General features: G+C 37.1%; 1 protein-coding gene across 8 annotated transcripts in view; it reads right to left on the minus strand.

The window, feature by feature from the left end:
- Positions 1-25,433, minus strand: part of LOC127625912 (membrane-associated guanylate kinase, WW and PDZ domain-containing protein 1-like) — a 200,596-nt gene extending 175,163 nt beyond the window's left edge. For all 8 annotated transcript variants that reach the window (XM_052101367.1, XM_052101364.1, XM_052101365.1 and 5 more), the window contains exon 1: positions 24,648-25,433. In XM_052101367.1, coding sequence (XP_051957327.1) covers positions 24,648-24,945 — 298 coding nt within the window. In that variant the 5' untranslated portion in view covers positions 24,946-25,433. The remainder of the gene's footprint in view (positions 1-24,647) is intronic.
- Positions 25,434-26,983: the final 1,550 nt, after the last annotated feature.

The raw sequence follows: 26,983 nt of genomic DNA on the forward strand, positions 1-26,983 counted from the left end.
TCCTCTGTTCTATACATGGGTTGAAATGAGAAGAAATGTGATCAATGCAGCAAAATGTACACAGGTAATTTGACAAAGTATCTTTAATGAAACTAAACTAGCTTTGTATTATTTTACTGCTTGAGAGAGAGGTGTATAACCTCAAGAATAGCTGACCAAGGAAAAACCAAAAGGATGGCTGCTTGACATCAATCAGCGAATGAGCCCATTAAGACCCTCTGGTGGGCCATAAAGCTTCAAATCATGTGACCAATGACTGCCCACCCCTCACATCAATATATTAGCCTCAACTGGGGTGGGTCTGTAAAAATAGAGAGAAACTGTGCTCTGATGTAATGATGTCACTCTTCCTCTCAATTCAGAATATTCTGGAAAAATAGAGGTTCCTCTGATATGAATATGCAAGTCCAATTGTTCAAGAGGAATAAAAAAGCCTGGTAATTTTCTCAGCAAAAAAATTATGCATTGTTAAAATGCAAATCTCTTGAACCTGCCTCTCCCTCAGTAGATTAATATAAACCCTTCTTAATATTTCAGTGATTTAAAGTGTGCTTGAGCCTATGAGTTCGAGCAGCACTCTGAGGTGACACACAAACCAAGTTTACTTAATATAACTACATTTGTCAGGTATACATTAGTCTCAAATCAAATTGGCTGGTATGGAGATGGTCATTTAAGGCAATTCAATTGCAGGATTAACTGAGTTTTCTAAGAAAAAGATTTCCAAATCTAAAAATTACAGTGGCAAGAAAAAAATATGTGAACCCTTTGCAATTACCTACGTTTATAAATAAAATTGTCTTAAAATCTGATTTTCATTAAGTTACAATAATTAACAAACACAATCTGTTTGAATTAATAACGCACAAATGATTGTATTGCACTTGCTTGTAAGGTTGGGGGAAAGTATGTGAACCCTTAGGCTAATGACATCAACAAAAGCTAATTACAGTCAGGAGTTGGCAAACCTGGCATCCAATTAATGAAATAAGATTGGAGGTGTGGGTTAGAACTACTTATAAAAAAAACACTCAAACATTTTGAGTTTGCTATTCACAAGAAACATCTGCTGATGTGGACCTTGCAAAGAAATAGATCTCAGAAGACCTATGATCAAGAATTAAAGGATGGAAAGGGTTTCAAATTCATCTTGAGAAGCTTACAAATTCATCTGTACACAGTTAAACAAATTGTCTATAAATAAAGACAATTTAGTACTGCGGCTACTCTCCCTAGAAGTGGCCGTCCAGATATTATGACTAAAAGGGCACACCGCATAATGCTCAATGAGGTTAAAAAGAACCCTAGCGTGACAGCTAAAGACTTGAAGGAATCATTGAAACTGGTTACCATGTCTGTTCATGGGTCTACTATATGGAAAACATTAAACAGGCACCACGAAGAAAGCCACTGCCTTCCAACATAAACATTGCTACGCACCTGAAGTTTGCCAAAGACCAACTTGACACTCCACAACGCTGCTTGGAAAATTATTTGTGGATTGATGAAACTAAGGTTGCATTTTTTGGCACGCAGCACTATATAAGCAGTAAAAACGGGAACCGCATACCAACATGAAAACATCATCTCAACAGTGAAGTACACTGGAGAGAGCATCATGATTTGGGGCTGCTGTGCTGCTTCGGGCCTGGACTGCTTGCCATCAGAGAGAAAAATGAATTCCCACATTTATCAAGATATCCTAAAGGATAATGTCAAGGTGACTGTGTGCCACTTGAAGCTCAGTAGAAGTTGGGTGATGCAGCAGGACAATAAAACATCAAAGTAAATCCACTGCAGAATGGCTTAAAAAAAATGAAAATCCACCTTTTGGAGTGGCCCAGTCAAAGCCCAGACCTTAACCCAATAGAGATGATGTGGAATGACCTCAAGAGATCTCTTCACACCAGACATCCTAAAAATATGGCTAATCTGATGCAGTTCTGTAAGGAAGAATTAAACAAAATTCACAGAGAGTTGTGCAGGTTTAATCCACAGCTACCGAAAACACTTGGTTGAGGTTATTCAACCCAAAGTAGGATCAATCAGTTATTTAAATCCAAGGCTTCACTTACTTTTTTCAAAGAACTGTGAATGTTTAATGGGATGTGTTCAATAAGGACATGAGATTATAATTGTTTATGTGTTGTTACCTTAAGCAAATTGTGTTTGTCTGCACTTGTGACTTTGATGAAGATGAGATCACATTTTAGGACCAATTAATGCAGAAACCAGCTAATTCCAATGGGTTCACATACTTTTTCCTGCCACTGTAGGTGAAAAGGTTTTCCTTGGCACACATTTTTCACTAAGGTTGCATGGGAGTTTTATTTTATTTTACAACTGCCCCAAATGCACAATGCATTAACTAAATCACACAAATATCAGTCTACCATCAGGACAAAAAAATAAATAAATAAATAAAACAAAACATACCAAACCGCAACAAAAAAATAAAAATTTGCTACAATGTAGTCTAAAGTAATCCAATCTGACACAGTTCTAGCTCACAATGGACATTAAAAAAGTAGATTGCACAGCCAAGGAGGTATTGAAATGAAACAAAATTGTCATAATGACCGCACTAAGGGCTATCTTCCTGACTCTTTCCGCCCCTGTTAACAGGTGGAATGGAAATATGTGTCAGTTTCACCGCAACCTGTCTGACAGGTCCCACCCAAAGAGGTGTGTTACATAAAATATACAGTACAGTGCAATGATTTGCGAATGGAGTGCATAATGAAATGTGCCAGAGCAGGTCAGCAGTAGACCAACGTCACATTCTACACCCCTAACCTCCATCTAGGGTTTTCAGGATGAAGGATGAGCCTGTGGAACTGTGAGGAGAAGCAGATGAAACATTCAAAGTGGATGTATAAGATATACATGCACACTTTATCTGTTCCAAATGTCTTTTTTGGAGAGTAGTTTTAAAATGATAAGATATGTGAACTGACTATTATGCACAAGAGAGACAAAAGCAAGGACAGAAACAGATAATGTCAGAGGAGACCTGCCAGGCAAGATTCCTGACGTTCCAAAGTGTGTAGTACAAACAGAGTGCATGGAGATGTGTAAACAGCCACTAGAACATTCTAGAGCTCTTCTAATGTGTGTTGAACCAACAGGTGTCATGTGAGGTTTTTGGCACTGTGAAAAAACACCAATTTTCATTGCCACTTCTCATTCATTTGCTTCAAAAAGCCTATCTTTCTTTTGACAGAAAGTGTTTCCTCATAGAAACAACAAATAAACCACACTTATTTCCCCAGAAAGATTATTAAAAAGCATGACAGAGTGGAGAGGGAAACATGTGACAAGCACAAAAGAGTGGAGAGGAAAAGATGTGACAAGCACAAAAAGTTAGGAAGGAAATGACAAAAAGGAAATTTCACTGGCCAAGGCTAAACAAAAGAATAGGCTCATCATGCTCAAAAGTCTTCCAGCATCTTTGTTCAACAAGCGCAGCAGTATCACTGTCTCAGTCAGCAAACAGTATTAAATCTAATGCAGCTTATGCCAACCATTTACCTCAGCTCTTAAACTTTACTCAACATGTATTTTAGCAGAATACCAACAAATTGCCTTATAATACCAACAAAGACTGGAATTAAAGTCCTTGTAACATCTTAAAACCTCTCCATCATTAGCTACACTAAACATTTTCACATGTCATTGACAGAGACAGTAGAGGGGGAACAGAAAATTATGGGGGAAAGAGACGGAGAATGGAATTGGGACACAATGCAGGCAGGACTCAAACCTGAATTTCCCACATGAGCACCAAGGCATAACGGCCACAGCTCCAACAGAGGCCTTGCTAAAAGTATTAAACCGATGAGGTAATACAACAAGGATTTATATAATGTCACAACCTTTACTAACATGCAAAAAAGGGGAATTCCAACATGTCAGTTGAGAATGAAAGGGGAAGGGAGGGATAAAGGGATACAAAAGGAAGAAAGTAGATGGTGGCAGAGCAGGAAGGAGATAAAATTTGACTTAAACAGGGAAAAAAATTTAAGTAAAGGAGAGGAAGTTAGTGCAAAAATGGAGATGCTGCAGTCTTCAAATGAGGACAATGCGCTCCATAGAGAGATCTAATTGCAATACCTGGCAACAGGACTTATTCAATTAGGTAATGTAGGAAAGAATCTGTGCTTGTGCAGTGCGGCCCACTGACTGCACTGAATCAAGATTAGCAATCCAAAATGATGGGGTGGAAGTAACAAAATCTGCAGAGAGAAATGTTAAAATTAGAAAAAAAAAATGTTTTAATCACATGGGCTTTGTAAATACTGCAGCTAAATACACATTTCACTTCTCTTTTGAGTGCTTAATCTCGAGTACACACTTAATACCGCTATTTATGGGGAGAGACAACTGAATTTGTTTCCCCCAAAAAAATAAGGTGATCACAACTGCATTTACTATAATTCCCCAGTGTGTAGAGAATAGAGCTTAACAACTAGTTGAAAATGGTGTGATACCACTCTCTGTTGACACTGCCAGATGAACCACTTAGATGAACCACTTAAAATACAATGATTATTTCAGAAAAAGAGAGGTGGGTGGACTTAGATATGTTATAATGGATGCTATGCCCGTGGGTTGGGCTTCCTGATTGCAATTTAAGCTTTTACGATCATCTTAACTAAGGTCGCTCATTATTTTATGACGTGGTAACACCTGTTTCAAAAACCAGCATGTGGAAAGCTCGTTATAATGTAGAACTTGGGTGCTTCGTATGGGAGATGTCCTGGCAAAGGCACTGATCACTTTGGTCATTATGTTCAGGAGTTTGTCTTCTCAACATGAAAATATTGCAGCAAAACTGACAAGCAAGGAAGTTGTTTGTTACCTTGTCGAGGTGCCGAAAGTTATTAACTATTACTGATTTTAAAGAAATAATGATGGCTTTTGTTTCTTTGGCTGGAAAATGAAACAGATGAACACAGAACAGGGTTAAAATAACAAACATCAGTACTGAACTATTCATAGTCCTACGCAAATATTAATAGATCAGCTGGTTAGAGTTCTAAACTCTGTGCATTTGTAGCTTTATGCAACATGCAATTTGTGACTGCCATGTAAACAGACTATGGGCCTCAGCCTATTTGAACCAGCCATTGGAGGAAGGAATAAGAGGAGGAGAAAAGGAAAGATGGAATCACTCATTGTACACTCACTCTAACCTTACACACACTCACTCTAACCTCCTTTGTTAACCATGTTTTATTTATTTAGGCCTACAATGTTTTAATTATTTATTTAGGCCTATTTATTTAAGTTTTAAATGGCAAGGGTGACATTACTCACATTTGTCATCGTAAAAAAAATCTGTTTAATAAGAATATATAATCTTTCTATTGCATTACAGTTATCAAAGAATGCCAATACAACATTATGTGTCATGTAAATTTAGACCTATCATTCACGATGGAAGCGCATACTACGAAGACTGCCTGCTGATTTCAATGCGATTTTATCCTATGAAAAGTACAATGGATTTCCAATTATCAAGATACACTCACTAAGCACATTATAAGGAACACTATGGTCCTAATAAAGTGCCCCACATTGTCTTCTGCTGTTGTAGCCCATCCACCTCAAGGTTCGACATGTTGTGCATTCTGAGATGCTATTCTGCTCACTACAATTGTGTAGAGTGGCTATCTGAGTTACCATAGCCTTTCTTTCAGCTCGAAAGTAGATACAGGTGTTCCTAATAAAAGTGCTCAGTGAGTACATACTAATATAATGTAATAAATGTCCCTTTGTTTCTCATAAAATGTGAATGATGCAAGAAAGATAAGTTTAGCTAAGTTACACTATGGACTTATGAGCAGTTCAAAGCTCTTGTTAATTTACGAGCATTTTTACATATAGATAACTATGCTTTTGGGAAATGTGCCATAGAGATTAAGTACCATTTAAGTGCTACTAACGTTCTACTTAGTGCTTCGTGAAACCCAGCCCTGATGGTTATTACCAAGTCAACCAATCGCAATTTCGAGAGTGATTCTGGTCAGTTTTACCCTTGCATTAAACACAGCTGTCACTCCAAAAATGTTGTAGTGTGTATGTATGTAGGCATGTGAAATGTGCAAATGGCCTTCCAGCAAAGTGATCTGAGGCAAGACCAAAAAAATAAACATAAAATATCCTCTCAGAAGTGCTAAAGACAACTGTTTTCTTTCCCTCTGTTTCTCCTTCTTTCAGTAATCAAGGCTGTAATGAGGAGGAGGGCGTGGCCAGGACGTGATGGAGCACAGCCAGTGCTGAATCAGCTGATCAGCGGGACAGCTAAATAAGGGGCAGCCAGAGATGCTGGTTCGGGAGAGAGAGACACGCTGCATGTTTGTCGGTTCGTTTATGTTTTACCTTGTTTTAAGTATATTTATATCCTTAAAACTTTATGTTGACTGTTCAGCTGGTTCCTGCCTCCTCCTTGACCATTCTTTAACTGTTACAAAGGCTAAAAGGTCTCAAGCATGCCACTAAAAAAAAAAACTTACTAAATGAAAAACAGACAGAAAAATAAATTCACAGCAAGGCAACTTTAGGCTTTCAGCCTAGAAAAAATGATTCCTACCCAACAGAGATTGACTAGCAGACTCCAGTAATGGTCTTCTTTAAAGCTGTTGGTGGAATTACAGACTATGCCAGTAAATCAGTGTCATACAAGCTAAGTTAAACTGACGCCGCTATATTAAAGAAGGTTAAGAATAGCATCAAACATTAAAATGCGCCACCCTCCTACTAATGCCTTTCTACCATTATGTTTGAGGAACATCGATGGAGATGGGCAGAGTTGAAGAGAGAAAGCATAAAAGCATAAAAATGAAATTAATACAGATAAGATTTGTCAGATCGGACCAGTGAGCGATCGAGTAGATGACAATTAAGGGAGAGAAATGACCCTCCTCTAACTGCAGGAAGAATATGATTGATCGCATCAGACTTTAGCTTTAATCCACAACCTAGTAAGCTACCTTCAGAGACATAACTTTGCTGCTTCCTAAGATTTGTGTGCATGTTGGTGAGCCTCTGACCTCTGTCAACTGGGCCCGCTCTCATAAACGTCAGTTACTATGGTGAAACAGACCACCAGGAAAAACAACAGAATGGTACAACATGTAAATACAAATTATTGAAAGCGAACCGTGAAAAAAGGCAATTAAAAAGTTGTTGATGAGAGGTATAGCTCTTATTCATACACACACACACACACATCAAAAAAGCACACATTCTAAAATAATAAATTGGTATCGCACATGTCCCCCTTTAAACAACAAAAGATGGTGACAATGACACCAGATGCATCATACAGTGGCCCGTGCTGTCAGTATAAATCCTACTGTAAACATATGGCAGCCTCACCTCCACAGTGGTGTACTGTCAAACGCATCCCTCCCCCTCAGCCATCCCACTACAAACACGCTAACAAAAGGCATCAGGATTGTTTTGACATTGACACGCTCCAGTCATTACATTCAACACCACAAGTGTTTAGAATCATATCAACTATTTTGAAACTGCAGATTTGATTTGTTCGGAATGCACGAACGGCGTGATGGTGTGACAGCTCGAGAACTTAATAACAGAATAACTGAAAAATGGAGAACGAAACGGTAAAAGAGCCAATCACATCCAGATTTGATTGATTTAGTGACTGAAACATGCAGAAAACGCTATTTATTACATATGGAGGCATACTATTCTGGGAGGGTATGTTGTGGTTGAGATTCTGACTTCCTTCAATAAATGCTAGCACATGGCTATTAAATTTAATTGGCTGATCTGTTTTCTCTTCCTGATGTGGGGTGCATCCTTCTCTAGATGTGTGCATGTGTATGGATGGGTGGTTGTTGAAATACAGTACTATTGAAACATTAGTGTCTGTCTCTGAACTAAATTCTTTGTCAAACAGTCCTGGAGCCAAAGTACGATATACAGACACAGCAGTTCTTAATTTTGGGAATGTCTGTTAATTGTCAAGAGCTGAAGGATGATTCTGAAAATCCAGATAATATTCATTTACATTAAGATGTGAGGCACTATTCAGAGGGACCCTTTTGGGATTGTTTACACAAATCAGGGAATAGAATGCTATACACATTTTAAATTTTTGGAATAATACTTAAGGGATAGTTCACCCAGAATTGAAAACTCTATCATCATTTGCTCACATATGTTGTTCCAAACATGTAAGACTTTCTTTCTTCAGTGGAACACAAAAGGAGATACTACTTTGTCCATACAAAGTACACAGTGACTAGGGCTAATAAATTATATCTCCATTTTCTTTAGCCAATTTAAGATATTCAATATATATATACACAGTATCTCATTAATTACAATCATTGAGTATTTTATTATTTTATTGAGCACCTGTACAACTACTTATTCATGCAATTATCTAAACAACCAATTGTGTGGCAGCAGTGCAATGCATAAAATCATGCAGATATGTAAGTTTCAGTTAACCCTCTGGGGTCTACGGACACGCCGACACGTCCTGCTGGATTTTTTCATCATTACAGCAGAAACAATATAAAATACTCCATAATTTTGGGGCATACAGATATGTGTAAGACATCATTAGAGACTATAAAGGGTCTACTTATATTTGTGTACCCTCACAATAACAACAAAACCTTGTGCTTTTGTAAAATAAAGAAACTAAAAAGGGTGAGCTTACAGCGGTCACTGTGTTCCTGAGTATATATCTGAAACCCGTCACAAAAATTAACTGAAACTCCGCGAATACTTATCACACAAACATGAAACATATGTCTAAAGAAAGCTTAAAATGTCTACTTTTAAATAAAACAATTCAAATTTAAAACAAATATTCTGCTGCAATGTAATCTGTATGAAACATAGCGATGTACAGTTTCTCCTGGCTCAGCTAATTATCCCTAATGTGATCCCTCCCACGGGCAGAGGGCGCTATTCAAACGGTAATGTGCTGAGACGATCAATGCAAAGGTGAACGCCCCCGACTGTGCCTTAAAAACATATAGTTCATTCACTTTTCTATGCATTTGAAAGATCGCAAGATACACAGGAGATGAAACTCCTGAGGAAAATGTTAACTCTTCGTTACTATTAAGAAGAAGAGTGGGACTCCGATGAACATTTGTATTTTGAAGAGAGACTTCAAAGATACAACTGAGGATACAATTTAGGACGAGTAAGTAATTTAGTTTTCATTAGTTGACATGCTATTTTATATAAACCTGTACATATTTTACTAGTGGGACTGTTTCCAGACTTGCCAACCAGTATTGAAATATGTCCTAATAAGCAAGTTTTAGTTACATTTAAATGCCATTTTGCCAAAAGCAGGCATTTAAATTGTATGCTGTATGATATAAATATGGTATGTAATATGATATAAAAAATTATATGAATGTTTAGATTATATTTTAACTAGTGTTTATGCTGCCTCATTATCATCAACAAAGCTTGTGCTTGCAAATATGTGTTGAGGTTAAATGAGTAAAATACACTTTATATATGCCCATATTAGAAAATCAGCATAATATAATGATTTCTGAAGGATCATGTGACACTGAAGACTCCAGTAATGATGCTGAAAATTCAGCTTTGATCACAAATTGATTTTACAATATATGCAAATAGAAAACAGTTTTTTTTTATTGTAAAAAGAGTTCACAGAATGTTTTTACTTTATTTTGGATCAAATAAATGCATTCTTGGTGAGCAGAAGAGACTTCTTTTAAATGGTAGTGTAGGTCTAAAATTAAGTAAAGTCTTTATGTAAAGAAAATGCATAGTCAGATTACTTCTTTTAACTTAAAACTTGATTTTGATCATTAAGTCTTTGTCACATTCCTCATTGATAGGCCCAGGTGAGGGTCTTTGTCTCCTCAGGTGTGAAATATATCCATATTCATGATAGTTCACGTCTCCTCGCATATGACCTTTCAAACACTAAAAGTGTCTTACAAAAGTTAAATTACTATATTGTTTTGTATGAATGAGTGGTCAGGATTGTTTTCACATAATTTTGTAGCAAAAGACTCGTCTTGTGGACAAATGTTGAGTATGTGTTATATGGCCTCATTTCAATTACTTAAAAATTGTGTTTTTCAAAAACACGCATAAACGTCATCTTCTCAAAAATACAACCCTGTACACACATGTTGCTCACATATTATTGTAGCACAGTTTGTGTTGAATATGGTGTTATCAGACTTTAGCCATTAATATGTTTTTAAGCAACTGAAAAAAGCACAAATGTCAAGGCATGTCAAAACTTCTCCAGGGCCCAAAACACCCTCAGACCCCAGAGGGTTAACATTCACATCAACCATCAGAATGGGACAAAATGTGATCGCAGTGATTTTGACTGTGGCATGATTGTTGGTGCCAGACGGGCTGGTTTGAGTATTTCTGTAACTGCTGATCTCCTGGAATTTTCATGCACAACAGTTTCTAGAATTTACTCTGAATGGTGCCAAAAACAAAAAACATACAGTGAGTGGCAGTTCTGTGGATGGAAACACCTAATTGATGAGAAAGGTCAACAAAGAATTGCCAAACTGGTTTGAGCTGAAAAAGGCAATGGTAACTCCGATAAACACTCACAATTGCAGTGATCAGTGAATAGCATCTCAGAATGCACATCATGTCAAACCTTGAAGCGGATGGGATACAAAAGAAGAAGACCACGTCAGGAACGTTATTTATGTTCCTAATAGGTTTCATAGTGTTCCTAATAAAGTGCTCCGTGAGTGATATTTGTTTGCTCTGAAATGTCATAAAAGTTATTTGTTTTCAGAGGAACCATCGTTTAAACTAAACATCCATTGTGGTAAAGTAGATTCAAACTGTTAAATTCTTGTTTAAAAATAATGTATGTGTGTACATTTATTTACTAAATGAACACAAGGAAGAGTTGTATTTAATTGTTTTCCTCATATGCAACCATATACAATAATACATAGTAACTTAATAATAATATCTCAGACGCGGAGGCAACCGAGATTTGTCCTCCGCCACCCGGATTGAGGCGGTCACTATGCCACCACGAGGACCTAGAGCAAATTGGGAATTAGGCATGCCAAATTGGGAAGAAAAGGGGAGAAATATCCCTATAAAAAAATTATTGTTTGTGAGAACACTTATTTTTTGGAACCCAATTGATTATTATACAATACTGAATTATTATTATGGAAAGCAGTCAAGTTCATTATTATAATATAATACTGAATTATTGCTAACCTATTATTTTGTGGATTAGATTTGATTTAAATTACACAATAATAACGTGTTTTGGTATTTTTATTTCACCTAGAGCTTTTATTTGGCAATACACTGAAAGTGCACTGCAGTGTCAGTGTGTGTATTTGATAGTGTACGGTGTTCCTTATTACAAATCTGGTGAGACGCTATGATTTCCTTCTTTACTGTGTCATGTTTTTAGATTTGTATAATCACTTGTTGTGCTTACAAATGTTTGGAATTGCACGATTGTGTGAACCAGAACCTGAAGCACTTTTCTTTCACAATGCATACATGTGAACCACTCTGAGACCTTTGAAAACAGCATATCATGCAAGCTCTTTGGTATCATTAGCTACGCGCATGCATTCAGAGCAGCGCGTCACCCATTCACTCTGAAGCGGACACAAACCATGTATTCATAGGTGCATTCCAAACCGCACACTTCTGCACTATTCTACATCCTTTTGTAGTGTAAGTATTCCTATTAGTATATTAACACTGAAAATGCAACAAAAAGAAGTGTACTATGAGCACCCAGATTATGCACTTCATCAACCGTCAAAATGGTGTGTGGAATGTTGGACACTTCATGCACTTACCGTTCGCGGCTTGCGGAGTGTAGCAGACGGGGCGGATTTACATGGCTGCGATGCTGGTCTGACAAATCAATTGTAAACAATGGAGAATGTAGCAACTAGCAAAACTTCTGTAAAGACAGCACCTTTCAAATGTAAGTTGAATGTGTTACCATCACCCTGCGCTGTGTGAATATGTACGTTGTTTGCGATACAAGCTAGCAGCAACACATCACATGCGTTTGAAACTTCACTTCTGTCAGCTGTTAAACAGTGAATGTCTCATGTACTAAAAAAAGTGTTTAAGACAGTTCTACACTTTGAAAATTCATATACTACCTGGCTTAGTACATATGTATATTGTAAGTTCATAGTGTAGTGCATCATTTGGGATACAGCTCAGGTCATGATGTCAGCCATTTGCGGTTTAAAGTTGACATATAACTGCATCGCAATTCTGATGTTATTTTGATTAATTGTGCAGCCCTAAAATATCATAAAATGAGTCTAATGATGCGTGCTTTAGGAAATGCAGTTGCCAAATAAAAGGCTAATTTAAATTATTGTAATATATATACACGATATTGCTTAATTTGATATCATCTGCAAAATCATTGTGATTATATCATAAACATTTTATATATTGTCCAGCCCTAACAGTGGCCGAATAGGACAAAAAAAATGCGATAGTCACGGTGCCATACAATATACAGATGAAAGAAAGTCATATGGGTTTGAATTGACATGAAGGTGAGTAAATGATGATAGCGTTTAAATTCTTGGAAGATCTATCCCTTTAAGGAGTACTTCAGATGAGAAGAACCAAGTTAAGTAATCACTGTTCTTTTAAAGAAGCCAAATCTTATTCAGCTGAAACATTAGAAACCAAAAAAAAAAAAAAGGTTGCACAGCCAACCACCATATCGGACACTGCATGGCAATGTGTAATCTGTCTGCTATTGTTGACAATAAAAGGCCATCTAAATCCTCTTGAACTAATCGGACCCCCTCCAAATTCTCTGTAAGACACCCCATTCTCCTTTTCTTGCCATCTCTCTTGTAGTAATAAGATTGTATGAGCAGTGCCGGGAAAAGAAAAGACCTATTCCTTAATGAGATCTGTGTATTCAGACCCATGGGTTTCGGCTGAACAGAACAGTGCTGGAAAACAGTGGACATACAATAACCTCTCCAGAGAGCTTATGATAAAGCATAACTCATGCGAAAATAGGGAACTTTTGGCAATCTCCACAAAGACAAGGTTTACCTCGAGGTTAAAGGGTTTTTCATCCCAAAAAAATGAATTCCCACATTATGCTCTTCATATCATGATCATGTTCATTCCCACACTCACCTTCATTCATCCCAGATGTGTATGACTTTCGTTTTTCTGATGAAAACAAATAAAGATTTTTAGAAAATCTCAGCTCTGTAGGTCCATGCAATGCAAGTGAATGGTCACCAAAACTTGGTCCAAAAAGCGTATAAAAGGCAGCGTAAAAGTTCTCAATATGACGCCAGTGGTTAAATCCATATCTTCAAAAGTGATATGATAGGTGTGGGTGAGAAAGAGATCAATATTGAAGTCCTTTTTACTAAAAATCTTCATTTTCACTCTCACTTCCACATTCTTTTGTTTTTGTTGATTCACATTCATTATGCATATCACCACCTACTGGACAGGGAGGAGAATTTATAGTAAAAAAAAGCACATAATATTGACCTCTCACCCACACCCATCATATCGCTACTGAAGATATGATTTAACCACTGGAGTCATATGGATTATTTTATGCTGCCTTTATATGCTTTTTGGAGCCGGCATGTACAACTGAGATGACAGATTGCTCCTTTCTCCCCTGCCCCACCCACTAGGGGAGGGAGGGACCCTTGTTCTCACAGCTGTCCATGCCCAGTTGAGTTGCAATTTTCAAAACGGTTGTGAGGTGGACTTGAACTGAAAGAGGTGTAAGGCTTGTGTGAGAGACAGAAAAAGAAGAGGGCAAAAACAGCAAAACTATGTGCATGGGTGATCATAACATCTGATGTGCATGAGTCTGTTTCTGCAACATTCCTCCCCGCAGGAGAACAATCCAAATGTATTTCTCTTTTCTAACCATGGCCTGAATTTACAGATGTCACTTAGAATAATCTTAATCAAAGGAGATATGCTCCAGGTTTTTTCCAACTTTCATCAATGTCAAAGTCTGTAGTTTATTAACAGCCTGTGATCCCAGAGTTTTATTTGTCATACTGGGAGCAAGATAGACCAGATTTCACCTATAAATCTGGCCAATACACTTAGAATATACACCGATCAGCCACAACATTAAAACCACCTGCATAATATCGTGTAGGCCCCCTCGTGCCACCAAAACAGCGCCAACCCGCATCTCAGAATAGTATTCTGAGATGCTATTCTTCTCACCACAATTGTACAGAGCAGTTATTTGAGTTACCGTAGACTTTGTCAGTTCAAACCAGTATGGACATTCTTTGTTGACCTCTCTCATCAACAAGGCATTTCTGTCCACAGAACTGCCACACACTGGAAGTTTTTTTGTTTTTGGCACCATTCTGAGTAAATTCTAGAGACTGTTGTGTGTGAAAAATCACAGGAGATCAGCAGTTACAGAAATACTCAAACTAGCCTGTCTGGCACCAACATCCATGTGATTATCTAATCAGCCAATCATGTGGCAGCAGTGCAATGCATAAATTCATGCAGATACAGGTCAGGAGCTTCAGTTAATGTTCACATCAACTTTCAGAATGGGGAAAAAATCTAACCTCAGTGATTTGGACCTTGGCATGATTGTTGGTAACTGTTGGATTCTTCAGTAACTCAAGATAACCGCTCTGTACAATTGCGGTGAGAAGAATATAATCTTAGAATGCTATTCTGGGCGCGGTTTTAGCGGCACGAGGGGGACCTACACAATATTAGGCAGGTGGTTTGAATGTTGTGGCTGATCGGTGTATAAAGTGATGAAACTCAGAACTTTCTAAACTCATTCACAATCACAAACTGGCAGATACTAATTTATTCGGCTTCCCTGGAAAAGTGCAATGATCTAACAGTTAACTCTCACCTCAGGCTTGTTTGCCTTTCAAAGTATCTGCTGATTCAGAAATCACATCCCTCACATTTTTGCATCCATAGTGTGACTGATATATGGCTGTCATCGTTGGACATCGCCAGCCAAAAGGAGACAGAAAGCCTGGAAATGTGATCATCAAGGGCTTCAAACTCTTACTAAGAGACATTAGGGATCAGAGACATTTGAAGAAACTAAAATCAAATGTCACAGCCGTAAATCACAATTTGCTACTTAGTATTGCTAGACAAAAATAGGTGGTATTAGGGAAGGGGACACTCTCATTCTAGGTCATAAACTTGTAAATGGCTGAGAGATCAAGATGCATCTTCAATATTTCTGGTCCTTTTCCAGGAAGAAAAAGACAACATTTTAAATGTATATCTCTGCAAAAAGATTCAACTAGCATATAGATGGCCTCAAAGCTAACAGACAAGGAATAAAAGCACCAAAACTCCCATTTGGATTTCATCTGTTCTTTAAAAAAAACAGTATGGCTTGATAGCAGCTTTCTATATGATGTTGTGAAACATGCTACTTGAAAGCTGTAGGATTATACCAATGTGACAGCGTCACTGACCGAAAAGTGACAAAAGCTTTACAAAAAGGATTGCCATGTGAGTATGTTTTACTAGGGCTGTCGATTTAACGCGTTAATTCAGTGCGATTAATTTGACAAGAAATAACGTGTTAAAATAATTAACGCAATTAATCGCACTGTCCCCAGACCATAATAGGAAAGATTCCTGAGAAATGCAAGCTTGTAGTACCACATGTTTACTCCAGAGGGCAGTAAGTGAAATTTCAGCTGTATGAGCAACGCGCAGTTTACACAGTGAAGAAAACACTTCAGTAGGCAGAGCAACACAAACATGCATTACGTTCTTGCATTCAAAACCCTTGGAGCGCAAATGCGAACTAAGGGATCTCAAGATGTGTTTAAAGATTGAGTATTAAACTATATTCAACTTGACACAGTGACCTAAACATTTTAGGTTTATGACACAACACACCGAGACGCGACACAAGTGTAAATTGACGGGTCCTTAAACAAGCCCTCATAATAAATCTCCAACTGATTGACAAATTCACTTGTGTAATGGATTGCTGTGAACTGTATGTCAATGATTGACTTATGATCAATAATATGGTAGTAAACAATACATTGTATTCTAAAGCCGCTTTTTGTATTGTCTTATCAATGATTAACTCTTCTGCCACAAGAATGTAATGCATTTTAATTATCTAAATAGGTTTTAGTATATATATATATATACATTTTTAAATATTTAAAGATAACTATGTATAATTACATATTGATATTAATATGTATAATCTTTATATATTGAATAATTGTTATACAAGGGGCTTTCTCAGCAAATATTTGTATATGCGATTAATTAATCGGGAGACCAAGTAATTAATTTGATTAAAGATTTTAATCGATTGACAGCCCTAGTTTTAGCATAAATGCTATTTAAGCTCAGATTAAACTAAAAGGGAAAACATCAGAAGGGACAGAAAGAAGGGAACAATCTACTATTCCTTTGCTCAAAAGATGTTGGGAAGATGCAAATGTCTGAGCGTGTGAATGTGATAACTTGACAGAGGTTTATCTAAGAGCCACCACAGGTCTTCCTCAGAAGCCTCTATTGAGACAGGTAAGCTGTTGACACATCACTGAGCACACACCTGCCCCGAGTATCTGACATTCATCTGAATGTTTGCTCATCTCTCTGGTAACCTGGGCTTTTGAATAATGAAAGCAATAACTATAGCCTCCAACACAAACTCAGTCACCCATCACTTTCATTGCATCTTTTTTCCATACAATGAAAGTGAATGGTGACTGAGGCCATCATTCTGCCTAATATCTCTTTATGGGTTTAGAACAACATGAGGAGTGTCAATGAGTATAGAATTTTCAAGGGGGAATCAGAACAGAGAACATGATTTGTGCCATGTTATTCATCAGAAAATGCAGTCAGCTATTCCAACATGAGCAAGAAAGAACAAAGGTTTGACAGTTTCCCATTGAATAAAACCCCAGACACTCTGATCCACGAATAAGAAATTCTTAATGGCAACTTCCACAGGTCAATAGTGTCACACAGATTCCAGCTAATCACAAGACCCCATTAGCCCAGTTAAAAGGAACATTCCGGTTCAATACAAGTTAAGCTCAATCAACTGCATTTGTGGCATAATATTGATTACCACAAAAATTAATTTGGACATTTAAAAAAAAAAAGAAAAAGGTTACAATGAGGCACTCACAATGGATGTGAATGGGGCTGATTTTGAGGGTTTAAAGGCTGAAATGTGACATTTATAATTGTGTAAACGATTACATGAATTCTGAAAACTTGTGTATTATTTGAGCTGCAAAGTTGTTTAAATCATCACTTTTTCAGTAATTTTAAGGTTTGTTGACATTACATCTTCATGGCAATGTTGTTGTAAAATTGGCTATAACTTTCCACAGAAGTTTAGGGAGCAATTTCATTACACTAAAATCATGTTAACAGGCATATTGTTAACGTCTTTATCTCTTTAAAGTTTATGAATTGGCCCCATTCACTTCCATTGTAAGTGCCTCACTGGAACACAGATTTTTGCTTTTTTAAAGAAAAAGACGGACGAGTCGAAATTAACTTTATTCTGTATATTTTGTAATAAATATTATGCCACAAATGCTGTTGATTGAGCTTAACTTTTATTGCACTTGGAATATTCCTTTAAACCAAAGCTCTCATAGCTTGAGAAAGAAGATTTTGCTCTGGAACAGTTACACAGTCCAAACAATAGTGTGACCAATTCACCTTACTTCCCCACTCAGATTAATACAAGGGTTTGTGTTTGTGTCAAAAAGAAATAAAGACCTCTTTAACCCTTTGTTGTAACAACAACACCATATGACAAGCCATTTGACTTTAAAATGCCTTTTGTTGCAGGTATAATGTTATCAAGATGTCAAAATAATGAAATATACAGAGTTTGCCTTTTGTTTAGCATCTTTATTGTAAATTTAATGCCACATTAGTGGTTGATTGATATTATTTTTTTATTTTATTTTTTTCCTCCAATGACCGATACCGATATTTTGCCCAAGAGTGCAAAGAGGGCTGATGGTCAATACAATGCTGATATATACATAATACCTCAAATGAAAGAAAATGAGACATACACAAAACTGCTGAAATGAAACTAACACTTATTATATCTACACAATAAGTCACTATGGTTTTCCATAAAAACATTGATGCCTTCCTTGATGAAAGAGTTATCTTGACAGCAGTGCACACAAACCACAATTACATAACCACAAGTGTATGCACACATCGGCAGTGGCTATCAATTTATTCACCTCTTTATTCCTCCTTTCTTTCGTTCTTAGAGCACTGAAAGAGTGAAAAGATTTCCTTATTGTTTTAAGTTGTTCTGGCTCACCGGCCTTCAGAGGAAGCAGTGTGTGTTCCTCTCTTTCTCCTGAAGGACACAGATGTTTAAACTGAACTCAAGAAAAGGAAATAAATACTTCCACATGAAATCTACCCACTGAGGCCTCTGCCTCTTCCTTCAGTTCATTTACAAAGCAATAAATCAATCAGTAATCCATATAAAAATTAAAAATTAAAATTCTATTTGATATACAATGTGAAATACACAATGTGAAATACAACAGGGTCAATGAAATTTTAATATGCAAAAAACAAAGGGAGGGAGGGAGCGGCTATGTCAGCTTGGCCATTAAAGAGACCCGTACGATATTTTTCCTCTGGAACACAAAAGGAAATCTTTATTGGTACAATAACAACCTCAGTTACCATTCACTTACATTGTATGGAAAAAGAAGCAATGAAAGTGAAATATGACTGAGACTAATACACTTACCTAACATTTCCTTTTGTGTTCAATGGAAGAAAAGTCAGTCATACAGGTTTGGAACAGCAACAGTGTGAGTAAATTACAGACTTTTCATTTTGAGGTAAACTACCCCATTAAAATCCTCCACAGCCTGACATGACCCAGACACTAAATACCTTCATAATGACCCCTGACCTCTAGCCACTTGTCACAGTCCCTCTATTTGGATTAGCATGATCCCAGTGCAAACATGCTAAATGCATGCATTTATATTCTCTCCAGGCGCAGAAACCTAATCCAGTCCAATGCCAAATCCCACACAGAGGATGAGAGACCGCACCAAAGCTCCCAGACTGAGGGATGTAGATCAGTGTGTCATTCTATCTCAAGCCCCTTTAGAAAGTTGCTCAGAGTGGAGGTCTGATCTCAGTTTTTGTTTACAATGAGCATAAGCATGGGAGAAATCTGATCTGCATCATGATAATAAGTCAAGATAGTCTGCGCAGACACATTAATAAATAAAAAACCTCAATATTGTTTTTGACATTCATTTATTTTAAAGGAATCATGCACTATTTAGGCCAACAAAAACATTAAATATGAATCTTGAATGAATCTAGCTCTTTACATTTTAAAAGAATAGTTCACGCAAAATTGAAAATGTTGTCATCGTTTACTCACCCTGACAATTAATCTTCCTCTAAACACTGTAAAAAATAAAATTACCATTTGTCCAGCGTACTGTGATTTTTGAGTCACATATATTAGGAATTGTGAATAACTGTGAATCTACATAAAAATACGTTAATCCAACAGAATGCTACAAAATGTCACACTACATGTTAAACAATGTTTTCTGGACAAACGTTTTTATGTTGACCGGCAAAGCTGGGAGCAAAATAGTTTGCGCATGCGTGATGAGAAAAAACATTGCGCCAAATGCACAGGGTTTCCTTCTCCATTTTGTGCTTTAGCTTCTCGTTTTATCGGTCCCATGTGGAATTCGCTCAATCCTGATTCTACGAGGATCTAAATATTGCCCTACTGCTGTAGGTGAGTATTAAAATTACTTTGAATTTCATGCATGCAATGAATTGTATATTCCTGAGCTGACGATGTTTTATTCAGTGGTGATTTCGTTGACGAATAATTTTCATCACTGAATTTTTTACAGACGATAACTAAATAAATAAATAAACCGTTTTGAATGGGAAAAAAACTATGACAAAAATCTGAAGTTTTCGTCAACAAATAAAAACTAGACGAAAGTGTTAGATATGGAATATTTGGGAAGGGATCCAGTCAGAGCATGTCCTGGGTTTGTGATATGTGCTTGCAGAAAACTATGAGAGCCTGGCCACTACCTATTACGTTTAAAAATCTTGATAATCTTGTTCAGATTTAATTAATTGGAGTTAAAGCTAAACTCAGCAGCACAGTAACCCATAGAGCAGGATTGGACACTCCTTAAACCGTTTCCAGATTTGGTGTTTTCTGCTTACTATTTACTATTATTATTTATTTTTACTACTATTATTTTATATAGAACAATCTAGTCCTGGTCTTGCCATTCTTTGTTGTCTTTAAAAAAAATAAATAAAAAAAAAATCACTTTTGATTAATCACATTTGATTTTGATTTCACATTATAAAACTATCTACCACTACAAAGCTGAAAATTCATAGTGTGTTCATACTCTAAAAACAATAAAATACCACTTGCTTTTTTCTTTTTCTTTTTTTTTTTTTAAATAAAGCTAACAACTTGAAATTTAAACTGAAATATATTTGTATTGTGTTTGTGTCACAGGAAACTGAAGATGGGACAAAAGGGGTCTCTGTTGGCATTCTCTATGTGTTGGAAGATAACACCCAAACAACATCACCAATGATCCAGAACATTGCTGTTATACTGGAGGAGGTTGTTGTTCTGGAAGGTCTCCCGGATGCCTCTACTGCTCTAGCATACCTGTTTGGCCTTCTCTATGCTCTAAACTTTTCATATCCTAAAAGCCTCAAGTACACTTTTGATACTATTCAAAATTTGTTCATGGAGCTTGGGTCTGGATGCACCCAACGTGTGCTTTCTCTCAAAAACAAACTGCTAGGAGTGACAATTTAACAGTGTGATGGCATACCTTGTCATCAACAAAGACAAACTATTTTGATACCAAATTTTGAGTGTGGATGCACCTTAAACAAATGGATGTTGGCGAGGCATAATTGGACCTGTGTTTCAAGTTGATTTAAGATGACAGTCAAGACACTTAAAATACTGTTGTTGTTGGTCCTGTTGTTGATAAAAAACAAGCATTGAAGTTTTGTACAATGTTTACAATGGATAGTTTTACTCAAGACATTCATATTTTTGTTGCCATTTTTATTTCAAGTTAAAACAGATTTCAAGCTCTTTTACAATTTAACACTGCACTCTCTTATTAATAATCCTTCTGATAGTAAAACTGTTTAGTCTAAAATAAAAAGCAAGCATGTGTTAAGCTGCAATCTAAAAAATGTTGGAATTGCTTCCAACATTCACACTGTGAATATAATCACAAAACCAGGATGCATGGTATTATTTTTTATTTATTTTTTTGTCAGCAAATTCAGTGCAGTTTGATATTGTTTTGAATGTTAATGGATCTGGTTTTGCCTATGATTTTTTTCTAAAGACATCTGAAGTAAATTTGGACAACTATTTCCATGTCTACATTTTAGTTTAAATTGTTCATTAAAGGGAAAGTTCACCCAGAAATGAAATTGTCATCATTTACTCAACCTCAGGTTGTTCCAAACTTGTGCGAGTTTCTTTCCTATGCTGAACACAAATTAAGATATTTTAAAGAATGTTGGTAACCAGACAGTAGACAGTAGAAGTAGACTTCATTTGTGTTTTGGAGAGGAAAGCAGCTCATAAAGATTTGGAATAACATGAGGGTGAGTAAATGTTGACCAGAATTTATTTCTGGGTGACTATCCCTTTAAGATTTCAATAACACTTAGAATTGACAAAATATTTTATACATTCTTAATTCAATGTTTACAATTTGCATGTGTTCAGAACTGAAATAAACGGATGAAGGAATAAGAACATGTTTGTCATTTGTAAATAGATGTAGAATCACTATATATATGAAAAGGATATGTGCCGATGCTTTATTTGGCCAATTAAACTTTTTACATCCAGGAAACAGAAAAAAATAATAACCTCAACAACAGTAATTGTTGTTTCAATTGCTGTGACAAGAATATATTTATTTGCAAAATACGAAGATCAAAATAGCATGAACGAACAAATTTACGTTGGCTAAACAAGGTAGTATTAATGAAAAGAACTAAAAAATAATTGTTGAGACAACTCAAAAGTCTTACTGCATCAAGTTGCCTCATATTTTTATGTTTTCTCAACTATTTATTTTTTACAGTGAAGTAACCGGATCCAGTCAGTGAGTTTAACTCGAGAATCAGATTATTCCGATTTTTAAACAAATCATTTAAGTTGGTTTGTGAACCAAACCGATTCAGTGAGATCAAAAGAATCATTTGTTCACGAATCTGACATCACTAACTCTCATGAATGTGGCAAGGAGTGCTAAGGCAAATCAAGATTTTCAGTGAACCTTCCTCAAACAAAGCTATCATATAGTTTCAGAAGACTTGGAATATATTGCATGAGTCATATGAAACATTTTGCAGAATATTTTAAGCTTGAAAGCTCCAGTATAATTGTACATTCTTAAAAGTGTCTGCGTTTGTGTTTCACAGAAGAAGAAAAAAGTAATACAAGTTTGGAACGATGTAAGGGATTTAACATTTAGGTGACTGTTTCTTTAAGACTTCCAAAACTGCCATCCTACAAGCAAGTTTAGGCTCTAAGTGCAGCAACTCTGCTGACATCAACAATAACACGGTGTTCTCAGCAGAAGAATAAGAGGCTTATTACATAAAACAATACAGTGTTGAGAGGTATTCCTATTACATATTACCTCCAGAGAGAGCTGCCACTGCACCAACTGTTAGTGAGGTCACCACAGGACTGAGAGTCTTAATGTAAAAATCAATGAAGATAAATGAGTGAATTTGATTTGTGCTGCATTAACAGGGACGGGCTGTGTGATCACTCCTGCAATGATTAGACACCATATATAATAATGGCCAACACAAATGAACAAGGCCATATGATCTCCACCAAGACATTTTTCACTCCTGCACCTACAGGTGCTTGTTTGCACAAGAGTATACACTGCAGAGTCCTGATCCGAGTGAAAATTGTGCACGTCACGCTCAGCTAAATGCATTTCATATCAATAATTCATCTTCAAATTCTGAACCATGGGGAGTCTGAGTTCATTAGCTTATTTAGACAAAAATTAAGACTTCTGTGCAAGAGCTGACAGAAACACAGATGGCATATGTTGACAAAAACATTTTCTTAATTAAGGCTGGTTACGACAACAAAAATTGGTGTGGTGAAAAAACATGATGGATTATAAAAAGTGAAACTCAACACCAGTGTATATAAGAGACAGGAGTGTGTGTGAGAGAGAAAGAGGGCTGGAACTGGGCCCAATGGTGCTCTGGGAATGCGGTCTAAGTTGATTGGCTGGTTTCCTGAAATTGTCTGAAGTCATTTGGAGAAAGGGGCAGAAACATACAGAGCAGAAAGAACTGCATAACTCAAACCATGTGATGAGACAGAGCCTTGTGGGTTCAGCAGTAGTGCCTCCACACAATGGCCTGTCTGTAGTGCCTTTACCTGGAAATTATATAGCTCACTCATCAGCTGCTCATAACATGTTTATTTAAGTGAAATAAATGATGAGTGTGAAAATGATTCCTGGCTGGTGTCATTCTATTCAGTGAGTCAAGCTTTAAACTCCTCAGAGCTTTTACAGAGGTTCTAAATCACAAGTTGACTGGTGCTTTGTCAATTACACTTATTTGAAGTTGACCATGAGTTTCTGTATGTCCATACAAAGCAAGTGAATGGGTACATAAATGTTGAAGGTCCAAAAGCACAAAGGCAGCATAAAAGTCATACATAACACTCCAGTAATTAAATCCATATCTTCAAAGGTTATATGATAAGTGTGGGTGAGAAACAGATCAATATTCAAGTCATTTTTTAACTATAAATCTCCACGTTAACGTTCACATATATCTATGTTTTTGGCGATTCACATTCTTCATGCATATCACCACCTACTGGGCAGGAAGGGGAATTTAGTAAAAAGGACTTAAACACTGATCTATTTCACACCCACACCTATCATATAGCTTCAAAAGACATATAATTTAACCACTGAAGTCTTATGGATTACTGTTGTGCTGCCTTTATGTGCTTTTTGGAGATTCTAAATGTTGGTACCCATTCACTTTCATTGTGAGGACCTACAAAGCTGAGATACTCTTCTTAAAATCTTCGTTTGTGTTCAGTAGAAGAAAGAAAGTCATACTCATCCGAGATGGCATGAGGGTGAGACAATCATGAGAGAATTATCATTTTGGGGTGAAGTATTCTTTTAAGGGGCTGTTCAGACCGAACTTGTGCTTAAAAAAAAAATACAAATTAAAAAAGCATCGCAGCGCAAAGACCAGATCGCAGGTGTTTCGAGACGCGTTTTAACAGCTGAAGTTGTTTTTAACTTGACAAAGACGTCCGTCTAGCGATCGTTTACCTAAGAAAACAATTGAGAAGTAGACGGAAACAAGTTAGGTGTGAACGCCCCCAAAATAAACTCCAAGTCACTATATACGAGCACCGTATTATTTTCAAGCATGGTGGTAGCTTGGAACAATTATCTCTTCAAATATAGGAAATATATCGCATGGAAAAAGTGCACTCTTACCTTGCCTCACAGTTTTAAGCCTAATAGGTCCCTTGCAGTTCTTAATCACTGTCATCACATCATACAGCGGCAATCCGGAGACGGAGAGCGTTTCCACTTCCAGCAGTAATTCCCCCTCAGACAGTTTCCCGATTCTGTACAACACGGCATTCTCGTTAACATGTCCGATAAACACGAACTCTCCGTTCTCCGCTCCTCCGAGCAGCTGGACGTTCAGCTCTCCACGCGCGTCCTTAGACACCGTGCATTCGTTAACTTTGGTGCTCCAGTGATTCTTCTTCTGTACCACTTTATACATGATGAATCAATAAAATCAGAACAGAAACAGGTGTTCCACTGACATATGAAGAGACAAATATATCAATCGGTCTCGTCGAATGAAATATTCAACGGACACGCGGCAAAGTTTATTTTCCGCCCCTCAATCATGAATGCAGCTTCTTCGCGTCGCAAAAAGAAAAAGTAATCAAGCCATTGTCCTGCTGTCCAGTAAATGACATTCCTCCTCCGAGTGTTTCCCTAATTCGCTGGTATTGTTTTCCTCATCATCTTGTTAACATCATTGCCTTTTAATCCTCTCGGTCGATATCATCTGCTCGCGTCTTAGTTTCATGTCTTCTCTACACTTCTTTCAAGTCTAAAGCTGATTTCAAAGCAGTTTTTGCTTTCTAAAGCACTTCGAAGCACAATTTCCCAGTCACTACCGCAGCGTTCCTCGACAAAAAAGACTATTGGTTTCTCTCAGGATGACGGCTCCTTTAAACAGGTACAGCGTTGACGTCTGTTTTCATACATTTGTTTCGCTTGCTCTCTGCTAGGGATGGAGCGATAGTAACGTACGCGCATGCGCCCTGCTTCTCTTTGGACTCTTAAAGAGAAATCAGGACGGCCCCTCTTACTGGGTCCTAAAGACTGTGTTTGCACTGGCATAATATTTGCGAACAGATTTCTGGAACCTCTTAAAAGTCTTGATTAAATGTGTCTCACATTATAAATCATCCAAGAGCTGCTAATATATCAATAAAAAATCTATGATTGATCACACCTGTACTTTTATAAGAGGCTAAAATCGGGGGCCTGGGTAGCTCAGCAAGTATTGACGCTGACTACCACCAATGGAGTCATGAGTTTGAATCCAGGGTGTGCTGAGTGAATCCAGCAACCAAATTAGCCCGGTTGATAGGGAGGGTAGATTAATGTGGGATAACATCCTCGTGGTTGCGATTAAATGGTTCTCGCACTCAATGGGTAGCGTGGTAAATTTTGCGTGGATCGCGGAGAGTAGCATGAGTCTCCCCATGACTGTCAGAAGCGGAGGCAACTGAGACTTGTCCTCCCAGATTGAGGTGAGTAACAACGTCACCTCGAGGACCTACTAAGTAGTAGGAATTGGGCATTCCAAATTGGGGAGAAAAAAAATTATAATAAGAGGCTATAATCAGACTTCTAAAGCTGGAAAATTGTAATGAGATTAATTGAAAACATGCCAGAATCACCCTAGCCGTAAATCACGAAAGTAATTCTTGCAAATGTTTTCAAACATAGTCTCTCTCTCTCTCTCTCTCTCTCTCTCTCTTCTTCTTTCTTCTTTTTTTTTTTTTTTTTGCCTGTTCATAGGGATAGTTCACCCAAAAATGTAAAATTCTCTCATCATTTACTCACCCTTATGGCATCCCAGATGTGTATGAGTTCTTCTGCTGAACACAAATGAAGATTTTAAGAAGAGTATCTCAGCTCTGTAGGTCCTTTCAATGCAAGTGAATGTGACCAGATGGTTAGACCTCTGAAGGTTAAAAACTCAGCATAAAAGTAATCCATACAACTCCAGTGGTTAAATCCATGTCTTATGAAGCGATGCAATCACTTTGGGTGAGAAACAGATCAATATTTGAATCCTTATTTACTATAAATCTCCACTTTCACTTTCTGGATGTGAAAGATTAAGTTGAGATTTATAGTAAAAAAATACTTAAATATTGATATGTTTCTCACCCACAAACTGTTTCTCATATCGCTTCTGAAGATATGGATTTAACCACTGGAGTTGAATGGATAATTTTTATGCTGCCTTTATGTAATTTTTGGAGCTTGAAAGCTCTGATCACCATACACTTGCATTGTACCCACAGAGCAGAAAAAAATATTCTAAATATCCATGTTTGTGATCAGCAGAAGAAAGTAAGTCATACACATCTGAGATGGCACAATGGTGAATGTGCATGCCACACTCATGCATGACAAGTTTTATCTGTTTGTCTGGAGTGTTTATTGTTTGTAGAAATTTGTAGTGCAGGGGTTCATCCCATATGTATCCTTGTTAATCAGGTTTAGCCTGT

Source organism: Xyrauchen texanus, chromosome 32 (assembly GCF_025860055.1).
Source record: "Xyrauchen texanus isolate HMW12.3.18 chromosome 32, RBS_HiC_50CHRs, whole genome shotgun sequence".
Classification (NCBI taxonomy): Eukaryota; Metazoa; Chordata; class Actinopteri; order Cypriniformes; family Catostomidae; genus Xyrauchen; species Xyrauchen texanus.